Source organism: Pelobates fuscus, chromosome 12 (assembly GCF_036172605.1).
Source record: "Pelobates fuscus isolate aPelFus1 chromosome 12, aPelFus1.pri, whole genome shotgun sequence".
NCBI lineage: Eukaryota > Metazoa > Chordata > Amphibia > Anura > Pelobatidae > Pelobates > Pelobates fuscus.
The window spans coordinates 140,422,026-140,447,835 of record NC_086328.1 but is presented as its reverse complement, the minus strand read 5'-3'; the positions used below and the strand labels follow the sequence as shown (position 1 = coordinate 140,447,835).

The 25,810-nt window shown below is 43.1% G+C and overlaps 2 protein-coding genes across 3 annotated transcripts in view; one reads left to right on the top strand and one right to left on the bottom strand.

Annotated features, from left to right (window-relative positions):
- Positions 1-5,906, top strand: part of LSP1 (lymphocyte specific protein 1) — a 105,852-nt gene extending 99,946 nt beyond the window's left edge. For both annotated transcript variants that reach the window (XM_063438351.1, XM_063438352.1), the window contains exons 10-13: positions 908-1,006; positions 1,086-1,160; positions 2,566-2,644; positions 5,274-5,906. In XM_063438351.1, the coding sequence (XP_063294421.1) occupies positions 908-1,006; positions 1,086-1,160; positions 2,566-2,643 (252 nt within the window). In that variant the 3' untranslated portion in view covers position 2,644; positions 5,274-5,906. The remainder of the gene's footprint in view (positions 1-907; positions 1,007-1,085; positions 1,161-2,565; positions 2,645-5,273) is intronic.
- On the bottom strand, positions 1,444-25,011 carry PRR33 (proline rich 33). Its single transcript, XM_063438350.1, has 2 exons — positions 24,939-25,011; positions 1,444-5,035 (listed from the first exon to the last, which is right to left on the bottom strand). Exon 2 carries the CDS (start codon positions 5,028-5,030, stop codon positions 3,351-3,353), a length of 1,680 nt encoding a protein of 559 aa, XP_063294420.1. The 5' UTR covers positions 5,031-5,035; positions 24,939-25,011; the 3' UTR covers positions 1,444-3,350.
- Positions 25,012-25,810: the final 799 nt, after the last annotated feature.

Sequence of the window (25,810 nt, the reverse complement as noted above, 5' to 3'; positions counted from 1 at the left end):
GAATGCTGCTGCTAGATTGATTTTCCTCTCTAGTCGTTTCTCTCACACCTCACCCCTCTGCCAGTCCTTACATTGGCTTCCTGTATGCTATAGGAGTCAATTCAAGGTACTAACTCACACCTATAAAGCACTGAACAACTCTAGCCCCTCTTATATCTCCTCACAGATCCATAGGTATGTCCCTTCTCGGTCTCTCCGTTCTGCCCGTGACCACCTCCTGTCCGTTGTCCGCACTCGTACAGCCAACTCACGCTTGCAGGACTTCTCACGGGCGGCTCCCTTCCTATGGAATAGCCTGCCTACCGCCATCAGACTCTCCCCTAGTCTTGCATCTTTTAAGAAGTGCCTTAAAACCCATCTCTTTAGGAAAGCTTATGGCCTCCAAGACTAACCCTTACCTCACATACATGTCTCTTGCCCTCTCCTAAAGGGCAGCCCACCTTATTTGATTGTAAATTCCTGTCCTAATGTGTTTTACACCCCACCTCCTATAGAATGTAAGCTCGTTTGAGCAGGGTCCTCTTCAACCTATTGTTCCTGTAAGTTTATTTGTAATTGTCCTATTTATAGTTAAATCCCCCTCTCATAATATTGTAAAGCGCTACGGAATCTGTTGGCGCTATATAAATGGCAATAATAATAATAATAATAATGCGTGGAATAGGCATAAGGCTATCCTAACTATAAGATAAGGCCAGGGACTAATGAAAGTATTTAGAAAATTGGTCAGACTAGATGGGCCGAATGGTTCTTATCTGCCGTCACATTCAATTTTTCTTTCTAAGTCCATTTTTTGTGGCACAACCTGATTATCAGTATTGGATGTTCAGTGTTTTTGTATGATATTGGCTCATCGTCGAATCCTAATCTGCGTCTAAGATTTGTTAACTGAAGATTCTTTATACAGGATACAGAGGGGATCAACATCGGTGTGTCTGACCTGATCAACCAGTGGGGAAAAGGAAAGTGTGAGCCTGACGGTGCTCAGTCACCTCCCAGACCATTGGTAACTAACTTACATTTTTACTAGAATTGATGTGAATGAGGAATGGAAGTCACTTAACCTCCCCTTTATTTATCTGCAGGAAGTGAAGCCCGGTGATGTTCTAAGCAAGAAGAGTCTGTGGGAGCAGGGCCCTAAATCAAGGGAATCTGATAAGGTGAGAACTTGCCCAAAATTCACGCACTAACCCTTTCTCTACTACTATATAACACACCAGGTAAAACAATTAAACAAGGTGTGTTTTGGAACCGAATATCTGAACTGCAAAATTCCCCAAATCCGCTATTTTTCCAGCTTATTTATTTTGGGTTTTAAAACAATTTAAAGCCTCAATTTAGTGAACAGCTGATTGCATCTTCTCCCAACACTTCCAAGCAATCTACCATTTATTATTCAGTGTGATTTAGAATAAAATCTATTTAAATCAGAAACAAAAGGCATTTGTGCATTTATTTTTAATTTATTACACATATCTAGAATTACACATTTTTGTTAGCTCATTGTACAGGATTGCTGTGAAAATCGCACTAAGCTGGATTACATAATGAATGATTCTGAGGATTAAAGAGAATTAACACAAAAGGTCACTTAACGTTAGAATGTCACACTGCTGGTATTTAAAGGACTTTATAACTGATCGGTGCCAACTCCATGTCCCATCATTGTCATTTACACCAAGGACATGCTAAGGCATTGCTACACTTGCTCGGTGCTCCAGCAAGTCTGTGCATGGCCAAATTAACATTTTAACACCCAAATGGTTATGTACAAATACAATCGGACCCTACCACCCCCCGCTGGTGCCAAAAAACACAGATTGTAGTGAACTCCATGTACACAAGTTTCTTAATTAAACTTTATCTTCATGTACAGTATTTAATGATAATATTTCATTTACCAATTTGGCACAACAAGAACAGCGATTGTGAGGGTTTACTGGACTGCATGAGATTTCATCATACGCGGTGATGGAGTCTTGTGCAACCCTGGTTAGGTGAAACCACAGCAAGTCAAACATCGGATACAGGGGTATCCCTGTATTGTAACTGATTACGTGTCTTATTCTGTGTTTTGTGTTCACCATCAGCTCACTGTATACTGACATATCACTAGAGTTCATTGGGGTTGGAGATGGGACTTAACCCAAGTCTTAAATAACCTTGCAGCCCATGTATCCCTTGTTTTACGTATGGAAGGATCCTGACCTCCCAATCTAGAGGCACAGACTGCTCTTCCCTAATCCCTCTTACTGAGCCCAGCGTAAGATGCTCTTTGCTGGCACGACCCGGATAATAAAGTAAATTGAGAACGAGGGAGAGCGGAAGTTAAAACTACAGATTGAGATTACCTATTTCCCAAAATTACTGTAAGTACCAGGAAGAGGTAGGAGGCTCAGAAAGAATTAGATCGGCAGTAACGTGTATCGCAGTGCGTTATACACTATGGTATCTGCCGCGTTCAGAAAGAATTTTATATAATTTAACATCAGAAAGAGCATTTTTAAAGCAGTACAATACAAGAGGGCTATTTGCAGAACTGACCTTCACCTTGTCTTCTCCCAGAATACATCTAATAAGAAGTACAAGTTTGTATCCACCGGACATGGAAAATACGAGAAGATTTTGGTGGATGAGCCCTGAGGTAAGTAGTCAGCTGTCATATATTAAATGTATAAATATTATCTAAGTACCCACATTGCCGCTCTCCTTTCCTCCACCCTCTCGTATATTAAATATATAAATATTATCTAAGTACCTACATTGCCGCTCTCCTTTCCTCGACCTCATTATCTCTGTTTTACTCTTTTTCTAGTCCATCTCGTTAGATCTTTTTTTTCTCACTTCCATTTCCTTTCCATTTATTTTGCCATTACCTTCTCAATCCAGGCTGGGAATCTACAGACCCCCAACCCATGTTGCACTACAGTTCCTTTCATCCTTAGTCAGCTTTTCGAAGTTATGGTCTAACAGTTGAAACATAAACAATTATCAAAACCTGACATATCCTAAAACTTCCCATTAAACAGGGCCAAAGTGGTCACCGCTCTTAGAGGAAGATACAATGTGTTTTAAGGGCACAGAAGGGAGACGTTGTATTGGCAGAGATGAGCATATTTATTTATATCTGCAGAGACACACAAAGACTGATTGGGTTGGTGTAAACATGCATCCTTGGAATAAACTGATAACCTGTGTAGATGGAGTGATGGGTAACGTCAGCCTAATTGTGTGGCATTGCGTATTAGCAGTACTAGACATTGTGTTTGCATCATCTGAGATTTCCAAGTGTTGATTATGCTCCTCTGAAGCACTAACTGCTCCTTTTCCTTGCCCTCTGCGCTATCCCATTATGAATTCTCGGTATCTTCACCTCGGATGCTCCAGCCAGATGCGGTTCTATTGAAACTAGTCGCTGGCTTTTCACCAGTTTTCCGGTGGAAGAAAGCAGTGACTCGGCGCAGAGGGCGTGATGCAGCTTCTTTCAATTTGCGTGCATCAAATCTAGGTCTGTGCAGGAGAAGTGGTAGACGGGAGCGTAGAAATGGGAGTGGAGGTGGAGCCTCGGATCCCGGACCTGTCTTCTCCTGCCCCTTGGGGGTTGTAGCCATGTGATATAGTAGAGCATCCCACATTTTGTTAGCACGAGAACTCCGACTTGGCTGTTGAACATCAGTGGCCATCACTATATCATCACCTGATGTCTCTTCTTTCACATCTGTCCTTTGTGATTCAGAAAATTTTGGTTCATCAGGCTCAACCACCAGGTGCTTCATCAGTCGTGCCCACCCTCCACCAGGCTTTTTCCTCGGTGGCTTGGCCCGATCAGGGTTTTTTAGAAGGTTAATTTCCTCTGTGGTAGATGGTTTTTCTGAAGGGGGTTTGATCCCTGCAAGTTTTCCAGTAGGAGATGAACCAGTTAGCGGATGTGTGATCTGTGTCTTGGGACTTTTTGGTACATATTCTGAAGGTGCTGCGCCGGACTCTTTAGGCAAATCTGTTACATTTGGAGTTTTCTGATTTTCAGTCAATTGCATTTCAGTTAATACATTACAATTTCCTGAATCAGAAGATATAATGATATCTGGAATATCTGTACCCCTGGAAGGTGTGGACAAACATGCATTCTTTTTTGTGGTCTCCAGCACAGGAGAAACCACAAACTGTATTGTTTTCACTGAAGCAGGAGAGTAACAAGCACTAGCTTGATTTGTATGACTTTCTTGCTCTACCTGAAAGGACTTCCTGTGTACTACAACCACCTCGGTGCTTGTTCTAAGATTGCTTATAGTCTTGTCTGAATTTGTGTCCCCCAATTTTGAGGTGCAATAGCCTATTTCTGTATTTGTGAGAAATGTATCACTTTGACTCTTTTTACTTTTGTCTTCTGTATTTAAATTTAGTTGTCCAGCCTTTGTATTGGCTCCTTCAAAAAAGTTCCCATTACATGTGACCACGTCATTAGAAACCAGTAGGTTAGTTGTAGCTGCTTTGTCTGAGTGTGTAGATTTAAATGTAGAAGATTCATTGGATGGTGGGTTTGGGTCATCACCACTAACTTGTTGTGGAGTAGCATTCGAGGTATTGATTACTAAATGTACAGTGGGTGTGATGGCCCTCGTTGGACGTGGTGATGGAGTGTCACGAGGAGAGGGTGAGCTGAGATACTGACTGATACTTTGTTGCTCACTTACAGTAAATGTGAAACTGCGATGCTTCGGATAAGGAGATGGCACTCGGTGGGTCACTGTCTTTATTTGGAAGCGAGGGGGCAAGATAAGGGAAGGGGGAACATGTTTCTTGGGGGTTGCAGGTTCAAGGCTTTCCAAGTCACCTTCACTAACTGGTGATAAAGTTGAGCGGAAAGATTTAGGGGGTTGGGTTGGTTGCTGCTGCACCCCACTTCTCTTTGCAGCTTTTCGCAGGAGGCGCTGAAGCCGTGCATTGTCTTTCGCAGGTTTGGGCGCTGTGGGTGGTGGGGATGGAGAGGGAGGCCCAGGATCTTCCAGGGAGGTTACAGTGAGAAGCATTTTACCTGAATGAAATAAAAAGAGAAACTGGACTGAATTAGCAGGAAAATGATGATGATTCATTGTTCTATGAATGTTAGAGATACAATTCCTACAAAATGGCATTCATTTTCCCCTGCAACACTCGAAATATTACTAATGTGTCTTCCCCGTCTATTGTGTGTCAACTGTTAAAAGAATACTGAAAGAATTCTGTTGGGCTGATGTGAATTGTGGTTAACCAGGCTGTTATTTGTATTTTAGAATCCTGGGGTGGTAACTGGAATCTATCACCTATCAGAAGAACCTGCAGACGCTCATCTGCCCAACCCAACGTATTGTATTGCGGACCCTTGTCTCTTGCTGAAGGGGTTAACTGTGAATACTGAAGCCATGCTGCCTTAACCTAACCCTGCCTTCTTGAACCTCCTCTCCCTGGCTTACACTCCGCAAACATTGAGGGCTATGTAATCCAGTTGTCCAAAAGAGCTGCAAATTGCTGCTATGCAACCACCTATATACATATATGATAAGTTGCCTAAATCGGTGCTTAGTGTAAGCTGCATTTTCACTCAGTGATGCAAATTTTATATCTGGGTGGGAAAAAATAAATATGTGCTAATATAAAGGCTGATTTACTAATACAATCTCCAGTTGGGAACGCGTTGAAAGTATCCTGTCATTGTTTAACTCTTTGCTTGCTAAAAGGAGACAATGGATTACTTAGTTCTTTATAGCAACCATAAAGTTAATACATTGCATAGAGAAAGCCACTCATTGTTGGATTTAAAATCATGACATTGCCTGATGATACCTTTTACCTAATGACCCTCAGTCTCTCAATTGTTTTTTAACTTTTTTATATGCTTTATAAATAAAGTAGATCAGTTCTAATAATGTGTGCCACAGAGATTATTTAATGGCAATGTCCGAGAGTGATTTGTGCATGATCGTTGTGTGAGATCTGACTTCTGATTAGCATGAAAAAATATTTTATTGACAGTAAGAAACCAGAAGAGAAAATATATACACTATACATGTGTGTGCATTTTAAATCAGATTTAACTCAGAATTGGTAATGCAAAAATAACAAAATGACAAGGCAGACCCCTGCCTGCATTACATTGCTATATCATATGCTGATTGCCCCATATGTAACACTTTAATCTAGACAATCTCTTCCTTGAATGGGCTTCTTCCAAATATCACGTATTTTTGCATTGGGCAACCACAACAGATGGGTTTAATAGTGACCCACCAGCCCAGGCCATTGTGGTTTCCATAACGTGATCCACCAGCCCAGGCCATTGTGCTTTCCATAACGTGATCCACCAGCCCAGGCCATTGTGCTTTCCATAACGTGATCAACCAGCCCAGGCCATTGCGGTTTCCATAACGTGACCCACCAGCCCAGGCCATTGCGGTTTCCATAACGTGATCCACCAGCCCAGGCCATTGTGGTTTCCATAACGTGATCCACCAGCCCAGGCCATTGTGGTTTCCATAACGTGACCCACCAGCCCAGGCCATTGTGGTTTCCATAACGTGACCCACCAGCCCAGGCCATTGTGGTTTCCATAACGTGACCCATCAGCCCAGGCCATTGTGGTTTCCATAACGTGACCCACCATCCCAGGCCATTGTGGTTTCCATAACGTGACCCACCAGCACAGGCCATTGTGGTTTCCATAACGTGACCCACCAGCCCAGGCCATTGTGGTTTCCATAACGTGACCCACCAGCCCAGGCCATTGTGGTTTCCATAACGTGACCCACCAGCCCAGGCCATTGTGGTTTCCATAACGTGACCCACCAGCCCAGGCCATTGTGGTTTCCATAACGTGATCCACCAGCCCAGGCCATTGTGGTTTCCATAACGTGACCCATCAGCCCAGGCCATTGTGGTTTCCATAACGTGACCCACCAGCCCAGGCCATTGTGGTTTCCATAACGTGACCCACCAGCCCAGTCCATTGTGGTTTCCATAACGTGACCCACCAGCCCAGGCCATTGTGGTTTCCATAACGTGACCCACCAGCCCAGGCCATTGTGGTTTCCATAACGTGATCCACCAGCCCAGGCCATTGTGGTTTCCATAACGTGACCCATCAGCCCAGGCCATTGTGGTTTCCATAACGTGACCCACCAGCCCAGGCCATTGTGGTTTCCATAACGTGACCCACCAGCCCAGGCCATTGTGGTTTCCATAACGTGACCCACCAGCCCAGGCCATTGTGGTTTCCATAACGTGATCCACCAGCCCAGGCCATTGTGGTTTCCATAACCGCTCTATCTAGATCAATGCACCTAGCTGAAAGTATATTTTATACAAACCATTCTATTAACACATTTCAAACATCTTACCTATTGAAACAACAATGGGCCATGGGACATTCATAGTGTGTAAAGAGTAGCATAATCCTCACTTTTATCCACAAACTTTAACATGTACTTAACATTTATATATGGTACAGCTGAATATTTATTAAACTATTACAGAAATATAGTCACTTTAAAAAAAAAACCAAAAAAAAAAAACGGATCGCAGGTAGGAATGGAGGAATGTTCTGCCCCTCTGATAACCTGCAGCCACCCATTTTCCCATTGAGAAAATAATTTATTTATTTTATGTTGGGCAAAAACTTTCATTATCTTACGATCAGTTTGAAGAACATTTTCTGGAGAAGATGGAAAACCTTTAACTACTGTCTGTGGACAGCAGGGGATTCAAATCTTAAATAAGGCAATGCATCCCATTTGTAAAGGACAAGCATATAAGCAAACTCCAAATGCGGATGTGATAAAAAGAAAATGCTGAGGTTATGTTTTAGCAGCCACTCGTCCAGCAATCCTAAGGCAGTCTGACAGCATAAACACAATCATAAACCGAAGAACAGGTTGCTTGACCATGTTAGAGGACATCGTAGTAAAGAAATAATCGGTGACCTTGCAGTAAGTATTGATAACATGCAGAAAAACACCAAACCAGAGATCATACTGGATTTGAGACCAAGAGTTGATACAAGCTTAGAAACAGGAAAAAAATAACAATTAAATGAAAATACTATCGATAATGTTCCAATGTCCCAGTAGCTTTTCATCAGCTAGAAATATTGTCTTTTGTGTCAGCCGTTTTCTGTTTACACTAAGTGCACATACAGTGACAATGTAACCATATTGTAGCAAACCTTAAACATAATTTGCTTCACCTAGTACTGCTTGCCAAAGTATTTTAAGGAACACTATAGGGTCAGGAACACAAACAATTACTCCTGACCCTATAGTGTTAAAACCACCATCTAGCCCCCTCAGCCCCCCTTTACCCCTAAATACAATAAAACCTTTCTATTATTCCGGCCTGCTGCTGGCTCTGCCCCTAATCTGCCTGCTTGGCTGACATAATCAGAAGTGGTGGTCTGAACCAATCACAATGCTTCCACCATAGGATTGGCTGAGATTGTCAAGAAGGCAGATCAGGGACCAATCCAGCACAAGTCAAACTCAGCCCTGGCCAATCAGCATCTCATCATAGAGATACATTGGATCAATGCATCTCTATGAGGAAAGTTCAGTGTCTCCTTGCAGAAGGTGCAGACCCTGAATGTCAGTGACACTGTGCAGCACTGCCCCAGGAAGCACCTCTAGCAGCCATCTGAGGAGTGGCCAGTTAAGTTATCACTAGGCTGTAATGTAAACACTGCATTTTCTCTGAAAAGACAGTGTTTACAGCAAAAAGCCTGAAGGTAATGATTCTACTCACCAAAACAAATCTAATAAGCTGTAGTGTCCATATAAATACAGTATACAATGCAGGATTAACACACTACTAATAGAATACTAAAGCAAGGAAAACATACTGCTCTCTGTAGCGGAGCGCTAGTTTAATATAGGCTTATCTCCGCTGGTATTCCAACAGCTACTCAGGAACAAGCAGGATATTATAAGAAGCACAGTATAAGTAGTAAATAAATCCACAAATCTCCCATTACCCTTCCCAATAACTGGACGAAATTCAGTATCCGGAGCAGAACTCTTTTTTTAATGCCACACACTCTGCTTTTATGCAATTCTCCCATGCAAGGTAGACACCCACAGAAAATTAGGAATTATCCAATCACTAGCTGGTTACAGTACACATATTCCCTCCCCTCAGCCTGAGCGATAACTTAATTATCTGTAAATTTTAAACACAAATTTTCCCCCAATTCTTAGATGTACCCCAAAACTATAACCTACACTCATAAATCAAATATCCCCTGATAGCCCCGATCTGGGTGAGCAACATACTGAAAATTCACCCAGATCGTTTCAGGGGTTCACGAATTTCCTGAAGGTCTTAGTTTTACCGACTGCAGATGAGGTGAATGCTCAAAATAATGAAGGAATTCATAGTGGAAACTGTCCAGAATTGAAATGAAAAATACAAATATCAATCAAACCTGCTCAGTCAAGTTGGAGATTTTAGTCAATCTGGCTTTTTGGACCTCAAATTCAGTATTCCCTTGTTTATTTTCTGCTTTAGTTTATAAATCCCTGCTATTTCTAGCTCATATTTAGTAAAATTTCAACACATTAGGTATGTGGCGGCCACCAGGTACAGGACATGTACAATTGTTATACACCTCAAAATACACACAACACAATCAGGTACCCCCTCAAGTCCTATATCCTCAGATAACCTGGATCTGATCGCCCAACATATCCAAAAAACGATCAGATCCCACAAACGCAGCCGAAACACTACTGGGGTTCTGACCGACCGCAAAATCGGTCCATGAAATCGGGATGAGCGGTCCTTCTCTTTCGGGGGTATGAAAACACAAAATACCAGGCGTCTTTCCGGACTGCATCCCTCCAGTTCGGGTCATTCTCCTCCTCATATAGGAATGCTGTCCGGGAACTAGCTGGTTCCATACTGCTGTAAACAGGGGCACTGTATGGATACTAGCATTGCCTTCAATTATAAATCCATGCGATGTAGACAGGGGCGCTCTACGGATACTAGCATTGCCCTCAATTTTACATCCATACGATGTAAACCGGGGCGCTGCACGGATACTAGCGTTGCCCTCAATATAATCCACATGTTACCGGTGTCTCCACGATGGTTCTATACTCACTAAAAAGCCATCCTGGCACTGCCACCAATGTAACGGACCGTCTGCACCACGACCAGGTAGATCTGTCAATCGCTGCTTCCTAGTAATCCTTGAGTACCCTAAGCACCGCACCATACACCATAACCACTGTAAACCCCACGAACCACTGCAGCTTGGTTAGGGTCTCGCCGTCCTCCACCCACCCTGGACCCAAGACCAGGATTCAGCTTCCAGTGGGTAGACCTCTCCTAGTCCAGATGGCGTAGCAGGAACAGCTCTTAGAAGAGCTAGTGATTATTCTCAAGGGAGTATTGTGATATAGCAATCCCCAGAGTGTATGTAGTTCTCCAATCCCCCAAACATGAGCCAAGACTTCATAAAGGGGTAAAGCATTCTGTTTTAATGGTAGCCACACTGGCCTTTTATGCAAGTCCCCATGCAATGGTGACACCCACATGGACCTTGTTGGGGACTGTGGCACAATCTTGTAAACCAATAATAAGAGTTAAAATGCACGACACTACCACACATAGCATACAATCCTGCCCCTCTGCCTGGGATATCATTGGATCAGATACTGTATTAACCCAATTATCTCCAGGCAGAAAAAATACATAATTTACAAAGTCCCAAAAGCACCCCAAAAACACATAAAATCCCCACAAATATTATACCCCCTGTCAGCCCTGATTTGTGTGACCTTCATATCCAAAGATCACCCAGATCAGTTCAAGGGTTCAGGAATTCTATGGAAGTCTCATTTTGACCGACCGCACACATGGTTTCATGCCCAAAACAGTTCCAGAGAAGCAGACTGTGTGGCCGGTCTACTTCAAGGATTCGAAATAACGTTTGAAATACCGAACATAGCCGTTTGTGAATATAAGCAGTGTATGTCTCTTGTTCTGGGGCATCTTCTTACCGAACGCCTCCCGTTCGAATAGCCGAACATCCATGGTAAGAGTTTAGTGGTGTTCAGTGGCGTACATACCACGGTTGCAGGAGTCACAGCTGCGACCAGACCCGTCACTCCAGGGGGCCCAGCCGCCATGTTTTGCAGGCCCAGCCCACACAGCAAACCGCCGGGACCGCCGTTCAAGGGGCCCATTGGGTGGCCCATGCTGTTAGGGCCACCCGTTGGAGATGGATTTCCATACCCCCTGTGATGACATCAGACAGAGCAGGGAGGAAGTGACTGCTCGTCACTCCTCCCAACTATCAGAGAGCCGCGCGGGAGGAAGGAGAGGGAGTCAGAGTGGGAACTCTGACTCCCATCAGGCTGAGTCCCACTGGACTCCAGGGAAAGTCACCCTCCTGCAAAACGTAGGAAACATTTTGTATATGTGTGTGCCTCTGTATGTATGTGTCTGTATGTGTGTGTGTCTGTATGTGTCTGTGTGTATGTATGTGTCTGCGTGTATGTATGTGTGTGTCTGTATGTGTGTGTCTGTATGTGTGTGTGTCTGTATGTATGTGTCTATGGATGGATGTATGTGTGTGTGTGCGTGTGTGTTTGTATGTGTCTGTGTGTATGTCTGTCGGGGGTCTGTGTATTTGTGCCTGTCTGTCTCTATGTGTCTGTCAGGGGTGTGTGTGTGTCTGTGTCTGTATGTATGTATGTGTCTGTATGTATGTCTGTATGTATGTTTCGGGGGAGAGGGGCCCATGGATCAGTTACGCACCGGGGCCCCATGGACTGTGTGTACGCCACTGGCGGTGTTTGTGCCATCGAGTATCTGATTTGAGTTCCATGCACTCGCCGATCAAACAACGCTTGATGCATTCGATTAAACAAGATGGCCGCAGCCACGTGTTCGAATGGCACTTCCAAAGGCATGAGAAGTTCAGGAGTTTGAAGTGCCACCTGAAGTTCAGGAGCAAGGCACCACTACCACTATAACCACTACACTAGATCGTAGTGGATATGGTGTTTCAATAGGCCCCTAAAAGAAATGTACAGCCTATGTTCTAGTTGTGTCGGCTTGGCATACAATTTAGATAAAAAAATAAAATACAAAAAAATGGTCCCTCTCATGTAACTAGCCGTTCAAATATTAAACAAGTGGCAGCTCCACTAAGTTAGGATTTCGATATTCCCGCTTTATATACACTGTAACGAACCCCTTATACTTTGAATAGTACATTCATTTACACACTCCCGAATTGCTAGAGGCTTGAGTGATTATAGCCCGCTCGCATTGTACGCTAGTTTGTACTCTCCCGAAATCCAAGCAGGTCATGGGAAAAATCAATCGTTTCGTCGTTCGCACACCCAAACATCAGTCGAGATTGATAATGGGGACAACATGAATGTTTTATTAATTCTTTATTTTTTTTTGTTGTGCAGGTTGGTACATGGTTAGGTCAAGCGCCACAACAGCGCAACGTTGTATACATGGAAAACAGTGGCAGCAATACATGCACATTTTTATGTTTAGGATTTTAACAATTCTGTCTGAACCAACATAGTATGCTTAGTAATAAGTAGTATACATGGTAGGCAATGGTGAAAAGTTAAGGGGTTATGCCTGTGAAGGCTTGCTAGGTGTAATAAAGAAAGAATAACTTAAACGGTTAACTTTGAGCGTAAGCAGGTGCGTTGCCAGAGTGAGTTTACATGCAGTATTACAAAATTTAACCTCGTATAACGCAGTAATGATGTTGGTTGCAAGGAACGGTAGTTTGGTCAGGACCCTAAGGCGAGGGTAAACGGCTATGGCGATAAAGAACCGTCCTGCATCCAACACATTGAAAAAAAAAAAAAAAGGGTGAGGTCTGTCCTGCTATATACATACATGTAACATGCGGCTCTTATTGAGTAACTTTATTGCTATGAGAGACTTTATATTCGTGTCTGAGTGCAACGTTATGCCAGAAACAAGTGCCTGTTCAGGTTTACCCTCCTAATGGAGAGGATAAAGGAGGTTTCCTAAAACGTAGAGCCAATTAACGTAAGTATCAGTGGGATGAAAAGTGTATAAGTATAATGGTAAAGTTAAAAATGAAATGCTTATGGACATAGATATCTTACGGGCATGTCCAGGCACTGTGTAGTGGAGCTGTAGGCTAGGGGACACGTGAGAGGTATGTATTGTGATTTCCTATGGCGTTATTGCTGTGCAATGGGTAATATGGGGGCACAGTTGTGGTACCAATTTATAGAGGTCATGCGAAAGCACAATGACATGTATGGCAGCGTAAGCAGTTCTGTGAGCAAAGTATTAACATCTTACTAGTCCACGGAAGCGCATAGAATGCTCTGGGTGGTAGGGCTGTTAATCAGCAGCTTGCCCTAGGTCGCCAACGGGGCCCCTGATGATGTAAAAAACGCTAACATTGTGTGCTAGCAGAGAGTCTTAAACTGGAACTGGTTGAGGTCTGTATGCGTAAGTTGGTAGGAGGCCTCCTACTGGAGTAAATGTCCAGGGTTCAGGTAGTGGCTACCTTGTAATTTTCGTCGTGGGGTCTTCGTGGTACAAATGGGGCTGCTCCTGCCGGGTCCCACGTGTGTGTCGGTGCTGTGGCGCTCGCTGCTCCGGTTGTGAGTGCGTCCCGTGGAAGGCCCAGAGTCTCCAAGATGGCCGCAGCTCCTTCGAGATCCCGGATAGGGTATGTGTTGCCGGCCTGGAGGACCGTTAGAACATGAGATCCCCGCCAACGGTAGGGGATTTCCTTGGTTCTGAGTAATGAGGTGAAGGGCTGCAGTGTCCTGCGCCACCCCAAGGTGCTTCCCGATAAATCGGCGAAGAAGGTGAGATTCGAGTGCTCAAAGTTGTAGGGGGTTTTTCCCTTGAGTGCCCCCAGTACTGCAGCCTTGTCCTGCTTAGTGTTAAAACGGACAATTAGGTCCCGTGGGGCCGTGGTGGGTGCCTTTGAAGGTTTTGGGATGCGGAACACATCTGCTATCATTGCCCCTTTCGCCTGTTTAGGTGCGAGTATTGCGGCCAACAGCCTCCTCATGCAGTGCGGTATTTCTGCGTCCGGGATCTCCTCAGAAAGGCCTCTGATCTTAAGATTGGAGCTGCGCCTGTAGTCTTCTATTGCCGCGAATCTCAGTTCCGTGGCTGCGTGGTTTCGGTGGAGTGTTTGGATCTCCTGTAGCAGGTGAGTGATTTGTGCCTTTGTGTCGTGGGAGTCTTTTTCCACCATACCCATCCGACCGTGTAGGCCCTGCAAGTCTTTGCGGAAGGCCGCCATGTCCCCTTGGAGGTCTCTCCGCAGGCCTTCTAGTAGCTCCTGCATGTCCGCCTTGGTCACCGGTGCGGAGTCCGGTTTGGTATTTGTTGTTACCGGTCTCTGGCTGGGCTCTTGTAGGGATGGCCTGAGAAAGTCCTCGGGCTCCATGAGCTGGTCGTCCGAGAAATCGGAGCTCTCCCCCATGTAGGCAGCCATCTTGGGAATAGAGGCGCCATGTGCCTGCCTCCATAAGTCTCCGATGCTGGAGCCTGGCTTTGGTTTGTCCGGTTTTTGTTTCTTTATTTTTCTACCCATCTTGGCTCGGGTTGCCTGGGGATCCGTTTTGTCTCGGTTATTTACGTTTGAAAGCGTTTTTAGGTGGTTTATCTGATTGCTGATACCGGAGCTCGGGTATCATGCGACCGTTCAGCTCCGTAGCTTGACTCCGCCCCCAACATGAATGTTTTATTATGGCCAGATGGCCTACTTTTAAACACAGACCCCCAGCATGTGGTCTCCAGCAAAAACATAGTAAAACACACCCAGGCGTCTCTGTGTCTGGGAGATAATTGAGTGTACTTTACTTAAACTAATTATCTCCCAGGCACTAGAGATATAAAACATGAAACACCCCAAAACATATATAATATTACTAGGAACCCCTGGCTCATAGGTAGCGATTATTCCTCTTGTTCGTGCGCACCTTTTCACCGAATAGAAGACTATTTGACCCTTAAATATGAAAAAAATCGCAGCATTGGGTAGCTGAAACTTTTGAACAATAGCCTCAAATGACATTAACTTATCTTGGTATAATATCTGTGACACCTTACATCTTCCTCGTTCTCTCCATCTAGCTAGGGATATGTCTTTGACATTAGCTTCTATTACCCCCAAGCTTGAGGAATCAAAAATTGCATATTTAAGACCTATTTTTCTTTTGATCTCTTCCCAAACCGGGAGCCCATTTATTATCATTATTGATGTCAAGGACAAGGGCTCTTTTACTTTTGTGGTGTTTGTGTTTAGCTGTAATTTTCCTCTCTCTCATTTACTGTTCCCATACAAGATATATATTGTCTTTTTCATGACAAAAAGGGCTTTCTTTACATACTATTATTTGTATCATGTCATATCATTTACTCTTAAAAAGAATAAAATATGGTGAAAAATCTTTTATTTACCTACGAAAGCTAATGAAAAAAACTGCTAAATAACTTCAAAATTAAACTATTATCTGTCATAAATCTCTGAATCACACCTCACATATTTTTTAAAGTAGACAACCATATTCAATATGGGGTATGTCCAGTCTTTTTTAGTAGCCACTTAGTCACAAACACTGGCCAAAGTTAGTATTTATAAAAATAAATTGAACGCTAATTTTGGCCAGTGTTTGTGACTAAGTGGCTACTAAAAAAGACTGAACATACCACATTTGCAATGCCTTGGGTTGTCTTCTTTTGCAAATGGTATGCCATCATGGGGGTAATTCTCATTCCTGGGCTACCATACGCTCTCAAAGGCAACATAACCAATCTGTCAATTTTCAATGTAAAAATATTTGTCCCTTATATTTGATCCTGTAACTTTCAAAAATGCTATAAAACTGTACGTGGGGGGTACTGTTATACTCAGGAGACTTTCTTGAACACAAATATTACTGTTTCAAACAGTAAAACGTATCACAACAATTATATCATCAGTAAAAGTGCTGTTTGTGTGTGAAAAATGCAAAAAAAAATCACTTTCACTGACAATATCATCGCTGTGATATGTTTTACAACACTAATATTTGTGTTCAGCGAAGTCTCCCGAGTAAAACAGTAATCCCCCTATGTACAGGTTTTAGGGTGTCATAGAAAGTTACAGGGTTAAATATAGTGCTAGAAAATTTAATTCTCTGGACTTTCGGCCTGGGTTGTCAGGCAGGTCCCTCAAATTGCAATAAATAAAATTATTAATAAATTATGTAAAAATATTACATAAATAAGCATGTAGAATTTAAATATATATGGATGTTTATATATTTGAAGTCTACGCGTATATTTATGAAATTATTTATGTAATTTTGTATATGGATACATATTTATTTCGTAATAGTTTGATTTATTTACATATACATATATGTATATATAATTTCATTCTAAGTGTATTTTGATATAAATATATATATATTAATATCAAAAAACTGTTAGAATAACATTTCATATATATATATCATTTTGCAAAAAAAATTAAATTATTTTAATTTACTTTTACTTATCATTTGTATTTTATAATATATATATATTCACAATATATATCATTATTATATTTATTATATATACGTGTGTAATTTAATTATAAGTGTATTTTTATATTAATATACGTATATATTAATATAAAAATACACTTAGTATGACATATTATATTATATAGATATAATATGTCTATATATCATATATATATATATATATATATATATATATACATATATATATATATATACACATACACACACATATATAATTATATTTTTTATTAACATTAAAAAAAATTAATTTGATTTTACACTTGCAGGGAGACACTTGGACAGCTATTGTGGCCATGTGACCGCTCTGTTGAGCGATCACGTGGCCGCGGGATCCTAATTCGCCGCGGGGTCCTAATTCGCCGCAGGGAGACTGCCTGGGCTGCAGACAGTCTCCCCACACCGGGAGAAACGCCGATCGCCGTAAAGTAAAGATTTCCGTTATGATGGTTCAGGACCGTCTCAGGTCCTCAAGGGGATTTTTCCGATGACGGTCCTGAAAAAGGGCTCTCTGTTTTGACCTTTCAGCTGTTAGTAGATAGATCCCTACTCTGAACACTTGATATATTTTTTATGTGGTTTATCTACTAAGGGGTGGGAGAGATCTTGATATAACTTTGCATGTTGTACTGATTGGGGAGTTAGGGACATCTTGAGGCTGCCTTGAAGTAGCAGTTAGTTCTGACACTCACAGATGTGAGTTAGACAGCTAGCCCAGGGCAAGTTTAAGACGTCTGTGTGGTTTGTGGGAGAGGTGTGGATACTAGCGGCGCTGTGTAGCAGCAAGTCTGTATCTCCAGTGTTTGGAGCATTTCCCCCACCTCTGTGCATCCCACTTTTCATACATCTATTGTTTGGCAGTAACCACAGCCCCCCTTTTTTACTCCCCATGACAAGCTGATGTACCTGCATGTATATAGTGCTATATACACACCTTCTGTGTTAACACCTCCAATACAGGGGTTTATAGTACCTATAGGGATATTTCCTGTTTTTTCTCCCCTGCCCCTCCTCGTTTTTCTGTTTTACTCAGATACCTATACTTTGGAGATCTTTGACTCCTCATCAGAATTAACTCTAGGATACCATATTTGCCCACCTTCTAGGTCCTATTGTATATTGGCACTTATTGTAGCCATTTTTTTAACTTTAATTGTATTTGTTTTTCAATAAAGGTTAATCCCTTTCCCCTGTGAGGGAGCCTGTGTGTCTGAGTGATTGTGTGTGTCTGTGAGTGCGTGTGTGTGTTGGAGTGATTCTGTGTGTATGTCAGTGTGTGTGTATGTCTGTCAGTGAGTGTGTCTCAGTGAGTTGAAGTGAGAACAGGGGCAGGGGTTTATTAGACGGAGGACTGGGATTTAGTAAGCAAGGGGGGACTAAGATTTAGTAAACGAGGGGGGACTGGGATTTAGTAGACGAGGGGGGACTGGGATTTAGTAGACGAGGGGGGTCATTTTTTATTTTTTTTTAATACTGTACTTTTCAAAATAAACATACTTTTCTATGAAAATTTAAATTTTTCTTATTTTGCGGCCCACTTAAACTTAAACCTTGTTTATTTGGCCCTTGCTAGCCTTTGAGTTTGACATGCTTGAATTAAAGGGTTAAAAGCCCTTTTTACACTCACCTTAGGAGATGGAGACGGCACTGACGGACCTCAGCGCTGGGATACGACAAGTGTTATAAGAATTCACTGCTTTCCTAGGGGAGATTTGAACACACTGGACATTTTAGGACATCCAGCATCATTTCACAGAGTCAAATTCCGTGAAACAGCAGGAAGCGCCTCTCGTGGCTGCGTTAACCCTTTCATGTAAACATTGCTGTTATTCTAAGACGCAAATGTTTTAGATTGCAATGTTAAGGGCACAGGGGCAATCAGATCAAGTGATCTGGGCAGCTCTGTATTTACCGCGAGGCTAACAAGGCATTTGCCATGGACCGCACTTTCCAGGAGGCAGTAAAACAACGCCACCCCCAAATGCCCAGGCAAATGTCTTGTTAGTCTCATTTTAAGGGGGCCCATGAGCTGCCTTTGGGTCCCCGAGGAGGATAGCCAGTTCTGTCCTCGCAGCCTGCAGTAATGCCGGGAGCTGGAATATGACGTTACTCCGGCTCCTGGCATTACTCTGTGGCACGCAAAGGAAGAGCTCGGCTCCCTCGCTGCCTGCTTTGTGTACCTGTCAGCCTTCCCAGCAGCCTTAAGAGCCCGCCCATCAGCCAGCACAGCAGCCCCACTGGATCACAGGTACAATTTCCACCCAGCTCTCCCAAAGCTAGAGAGGCTGGATGGATTTAAATAAAAATTTTAAAAATAACAATAATCTGTCAGTGTTGGGGGGAAATGTGTGTATGTGTCTGTCAGTAATTGTGTGTATAGCTGTCAGTGTGTCTGTGAATGAGTGAGTGTGTGTCAGTGAATGTGTGTAGCTCTGTTATGCACTCAGACACATTACTGGGATTAGGAGTATTATTGCTGTGGAGCTCTGTTATACACTCAGACACATTACTGGGAGTATTATTGCTGTGGAGCTCTGTTATACACTCAGACACATTACTGGGATTGGGAGTATTATTACTGTGGAGCTCTGTTATACACTCAGACACATTACTGGGAGTATTATTGATATGGAGCTCCGTTATACACTCAGACACATTACTCGGAGTGTTAGTGCTGTGGAGCTCTGTTATACACTCAGACACATTACTAGGAGTATTATTGCTGTGGAGCTCTGTTATACACTCAGACACATTACTGGGAGTATTATTGCTGTGGAGCTCTGTTATACTCTCAGACACATTACTGGGAGTATTATTACTGTGGAGCTCTGTTATACACTCGGACACATTACTGGGAGTATTATTGCTGTGGAGTTATGTTATACACTCAGACACATTACTGGGAGTATTATTGATGTGGAGCTCTGTTATACACGCAGACACATTACTGGGAGCATTATTACTGTGGAGCTCTGTTATACACTCAGACACACTACTGGGAGTATTATTGATGTGGATCTCTGTTATACACTCAGACACACTACTGGGAGTATTATTGCTGTGCAGCTCTGTTATACACCCAGACACATTACTGGGAGTATTATTGCTGTGGGGCTCTGTTATACACCAGACACATTACTGGGAGTATTATTGCTGTGGGGCTCTGTTATACCCTCGGACACATTACTGGGAGTATTATTGCTGTGCAGCTCTGTTATACACTCAGACACATTACTGGGAGTATTATTGCTGTGGGGCTCTGTTATACCCTCGGACACATTACTGGGAGTATTATTGCTGTGCAGCTCTGTTATACACTCAGACACATTACTGGGAGTATTATTGCTGTGGGGCTCTGTTATACCCTCGGACACATTACTGGGAGTATTATTTCTGTGGAGCTCTGTTATACACTCGGACACATTACTGGGAGTATTATGGCTGTGGAGCTCTGTTATACACTCATATACACTTAGAATATGGAGCTCCTAGAAAAGAGGAACATTAGGACATAAAAGAGGGACAGAGGGGAAAACGACAAAGACAACACGCTAGCCCCTAGCTACAGACCAATATCACTCATCAACACTGATCTCAAAATATTCGCAAAAATCCTAGCATCCAGACTCACACCCCTCCTACCGCGACGGATCCACCCAGACCAGGTTGGCTTCATAACCGGGCGACAACTATATGAGAACACCCAGGGGGGGTGGACATACTGTGGTACATGATGGAATCCAAAATGCCTTCTCTGGCACTCTCCTTAGATACAGAGAAGGCATTCAACAGGGTGCTCTGGCTGTACCTATTCAACCTACTCCACTTTCAGGAGTTTCCAGAGCCCTTCGTGATAGCAATAAAGACGCTCTACAGGGACATATGTGCTCAGACGCTCATAACAGGAGCAAAGAAAACACCATTCTCCCTTCGGGAACGGAACGAGACAGGGGTGCCCCTGATCCCCACTGCTATTTGCCCTGACGCTGGAGCCACTCCTACAGGCTATCAGACAGCACCCACACATTCAGGAGGTGGAGGTGATGGGAAGGCGTCAGCGTATGCAGATGATGTCCTCCTAACTCTTCGGAATCCACTAGACTCCCTGCGTCATTTAACGCTACTACTAGACCGGTTTGGGTATCTAGCGGGCTACAAAGTAAACTTCACCAAATCAGTCGCTATGCCCTTTTGCTTAGCAACCCCGGACATGGCACTCATCCGCAGCTGACATCATTTAAAGATAAATACTGAGGAGTTCATGTATTTGGGCATTCATCTGACAGCGAACCCCTTATCCCTGCTGCAAACCCTTGACAGAGAGTTAGACTAATGGACAGATAGACCTATCTCCTGGCTAGTACGCATACACTCCACTAAAATGAATATCCTACCACGATTACTATTATTTCAATCACTACCGGTGCAAGTTACCCGGGGAGACCTAGCAGGCATCCAAAGAGCAGTAGATTCATTCATATGGCACAACAAACGCCCAAGACTTGCACGCAACCTCCTATACTGCCAAAAACCGAGAGGGTGCTTGGGACTGCCCAACCTATACAACTTCCACCTGGCAGCACAATTAACCCAGATTATACAGTGGCACACACCTCCCGACAAGAGACGCTGGGTGGATCTTGAGTCTCTAATGACAGGGATGGATCTTCCCCAGTTCTTCACATGGGTACCCAAGACCCAACAAGCTATCCTGAGAACCACTAATCCTGCCATTCTCAACTCCATACACATATGGGACAAGTCCAAACAGAAATACTCCCTGAGTAAACCCTTATCCCCCATGGCACCAGTGCTAAGGAACAGGGCCCTTCCGCCGGGGCTGAGGGCTAAGGACTATGGAGGGATAGAAACCACGGGGCTACAGATATATGTTCACCTATATGTCAATCTGGAAATAGTTACATATGCACACCTGAACACCCAAGCCACACTCAGAACGCGTGACTACTTTAGGTATTTACAAATCCGAGACTTCGCACAAAAAGCTGCAGTCAGGGAAGCGGCTACAGCGCCAATGACTTTCTTTGAAAAACTATGTTTTAACGAAACCACACAAACCAAATTTATTACGCTACTTTACAATCACCTCAATACAGCTACTGACACGGAGGGGGCACTTCGCTAAACTGCTCAATGGGAGGCCGACCTCGGAGAGGTATTGGAGGGAACAGATTGGAAAGACATCTGGGATGCATGCACCAAAACAACAATCTGTGTAACGCTCCAAGAGCAATCATACAAAACACTGTACAGATGGTACACAACCCCAGTAAAACAGAAACAGATGAAACTGAACCCCTCAGACGACTGTTGGCTCCTATGCGGCGGCAGAGGCACATATATATTCATGTGGTTTGGGTGCCCACGGGTAGCGGATTACTGGCACAAAATTGTGGACTTACGCTCACAGATCCTACAGAGGAAAATGACCTTAGACCCATGGGCATGCCTGCTATCCAGACCCACAGAGGGCCTCACCAAACATGAACAAAAGCTCCTTAACATGATTAATCTAGCAGCTCATAGAGCATTGGCACAAAAGTGGTTCTGCCCAGAACTTCCCCAAATATCCCTGGTCAAAGCAAAACTAAGGAACAATTATCTGATGGACAAGCTAACCGCCCAAGTCAGGAACACGCTGACTACTTTCAGAAAGTTGTGGGATCCATGGGAACAATACGATACATAAGGAGCACGGGGACGGGCGGGGAGGGGATGGGTTGAGGGGTGGGCTGTGGACCCAACCTAGCGATGCGAGGTGGCATCCACACTAGGAACTCACAACACAAACTGCTGGGATACATTCTCACTGAAATAGATACACCAGAACCCCGATGTGTGGCAGCGGCACCACTAACGTCAGGGTATCTGGCCATAGCTAAGGTACAGGACAAAGACTTTAGGAGACGCACTGCATGGATCGATATGATCCTGGACTTGGCCATCTAGGAGATCACATAATCCTCTCTTTCTTTTTCCTTTCCTATATTCTCTCACTTCTCACATCTCTCTCTTCTCGCAAGTCCCACAGACTTGCAACCTGGCAGAACACGAGGAATGGCAGAATTCCGACTAATGTATGTCAATTGCTTCAACAGGCTATCCTAAACAGATAAAAGCTTAATACGATGACTGTTGTCACTATACAGTAATAGCGAACTGTAACATATTCACTTGTCCTTGTGTGATACCTGTTCGTTGTCACATCTGTTGAATGTAACCAGCCGATTTGACAATTTCCCCACGGCAATGCCATTGTATATAGTTGATCATGAAAGTAAAACCCTGATAAGACTGCAAAAAAGCTATTAACCACTGTATAAAATGACACACTAACAACACAACTTTCCTTTCTGTAACCCACAAGATACAACTATCGGGATTTAGCTTTTGCATAAGCTTACAGTGTCATAATGTTGCATGTCTATCAGTGCAAAAATAAAGAATAGAAAAAAAAAAGAGGGACAGAAGGATTTGGGCCACAAATAAGGATTTTCCATACTAAATAGTGACACCTGGGAGGTGTGATGCAGACTAGCCTAAAGTTGGGTGTACAGTGACAGATATGAAACTGTGAAATAAAGTGAAGTATCTTTTAAAACCTTTTCTTGGATGTTCTGTTGGGTGTTCGTTCCTTTATCAAGGGTTTGCCCACAGTGAAACAAGACATCAATGAAAGCTATCATAGTTTACTTGTTTTACTGGACTAGATAGAGGGAGGAACTCATGAAAACTTGTCACTACAAATCTCTGTTAGTCCAATAAAAAGGGCATTAAAGATACTGCATTACTGTACTATGGGAACCCAAATATTAAACATTCATAGAGTGATAGACAATAAGCGCGGCCATTCACGCAAGAATATATAGTGGTACCGTGTACAGCCTGATGCATTAGGAGGTGTTGAATAACAGCACAGCTCCTGGGACGTTGAGTAAATTATTGGACTGTAATCCGAGTCTCTCGTGCTATATGAAGAACCCTGAAAATAGCCCCCGGGTGCACGGTCACGTGACCCGATGGACCCTAAAGGGAAACAGAGCCTTAGCTAAATCTGCTGGAGTTAATGGTCTTTGGGTCGTCAGAAATCGCAGATCCAAACATAGATTTCTGAAAGAGATGTGTGAGCAGCAATGAGATACAGACACAGCAGGAAAAATGGCAGTGTGTTTTTTTCACTATTATCCCACGTAGTAGTAAGCTGAGATCCAAATAGCAAAATGTAGGAAAAGACTTAGGGGTAATCCTCTACTCTGCCAATTGGATTTCAATTCACTACAATTCAGGACAGTCTCTGTTACCGAATACCTGGCGAGCACCTGTAGATATCGTTTCAAGAATTCTAAATACAATAAGAGAATTTTATGATTCCTTAACGACTATTTATCGTATAGTGAAATACGGAACTCCTGGATCACGTAACTTAGCAAACACTGGCATAACTTCATTATGGGTTTAACACAGTATACCCAGGCCCTGTATAAAACCTTTCTTTAAAGCTCTAAATTAACTTGTCTTTTCATACATTTTATTCCCCTTTCTAACTTTTGACTCTGACTTTTTTCCTGATATTTGTACCATTTATGCATTAACAAAATAAAACAAAAAAGTAACATTACAAAATCTTTCACCATAAATAAAGATTGCGAAACCTGCTTACCCGTCTCAGAAATTCCTCCTCTCAGACACCGACATCAAACTTTGTCAGAAAGAAAGGATCTACGTTTGCGCCTATTTTTATAAACTGGAAGCAATAAATTTGTACAGGATACATTTATGGAAGAGTTGCAGTAAAGAATAAATCGATGCAAATAGGAAAAGCTTGATAAAAACAGCCTAACAAACACAACGTTTTCATAATCCCCAATATTAATGGCTGGACAGTCATGTAAACAGGAAGGTATACAAAATACATAGAGATTATTTCACATCAATGTTCGTCACAGCATTTATACACAATAACAATTTACTAACAAATTCTCTTTTATTTAGTGAAACCGTCCCGAGTTCTAATAATGACAAAAGGGCCATATTTAGAAAGGTAAAATAGGGCACCGGAGCAATCAGCGGGTACTGCCCATTGGTTTCCATGGCGATTGCCCTAAATTTAGCAATTACCTCACTGTTCCTACTTTTGGCTAGATAAGTACATTCCTTACACTCTTACAGCAGCATTAGAGAATTAACCGTGCACTTGTGTTTTTGCTTAGCTGAAAATATCTGAGTGACTGACAGTTATTCCTTCTTTTTCTTTTAAGCTATTTTTAGTCTGCGCTTATCACTAAAAGGACACTCTGATGTCATTCTGCGCCATAACTCCATTTTATTCCTTCTTATTACCTGTCTGCAGAGAACGTGTGATCAGCGAGCGCAGCCTGGTCCCTCAGTCCATCTGTGACTGAAAGAAAACAACCCCCACACCTGAGCTAGTGAAATCGAGAACCTGGGGGAAGGGGGGTACTCAAAGGTCAATGGGAGGGGGTAACACCTACAGCTTTCTATGGGACTCTGTCTCCCTCTGCAGGACACAGGCTGAACAACATGTGCCAAATGAGTATTTACAGTACATGCAATAGACAGCCAAACGTATGTGGACACTTGATGATTGAACAACTGATTCCACTGAGATGGAGTAGGTCCCTTATTCCTGCTAGCGTCGTTCTCAGTCTTCTTTAAGAAGGCTTTACATCAGATACTAAATCATGGGCTACATTTCAGCAGTGACAGGTTCAAATTAACCTTGCATGGCGTTAATGAGGCAGGAAATGATGCGTGATAATTAGGTCTGATTCACCATTAGCGTTCCAGTGCATCCCATAGTGCATAGATGGTCAGTGGAGTGGAGGCCAAGCGTCTCTCCAAGTCAGTTATGGTCATCTCTCCAGGTCAGTTATGGTCATCTCTCCTGGTCAGTTATGGTCATCTCTCCTGGTCAGTTATGGTCATCTCTCCAGGTCAGTTATGGTCATCTCTCCTGGTCAGTTATGGTCATCTCTCCTGGTCAGTTATGGTCATCTCTCCAGGTCAGTTATGGTCATCTCTCCAGGTCAGTTATGGTCATCTCTCCTGGTCAGTTATGGTCATCTCTCCTGGTCAGTTATGGTCATCTCTCCTGGTCAGTTATGGTCATCTCTCCAGGTCAGTTATGGTCATCTCTCCAGGTCAGTTATGGTCATCTCTCCAGGTCGGTTACGGTTATCTCTTCTGGTCAT

Coding starts and splice junctions, on each gene's coding strand:
- PRR33 (XM_063438350.1), bottom strand. CDS start 5,030: ATGCTTCTCACTGTAACCTCCCTGGAAGATCCTGGGCCTCCCTCTCCA.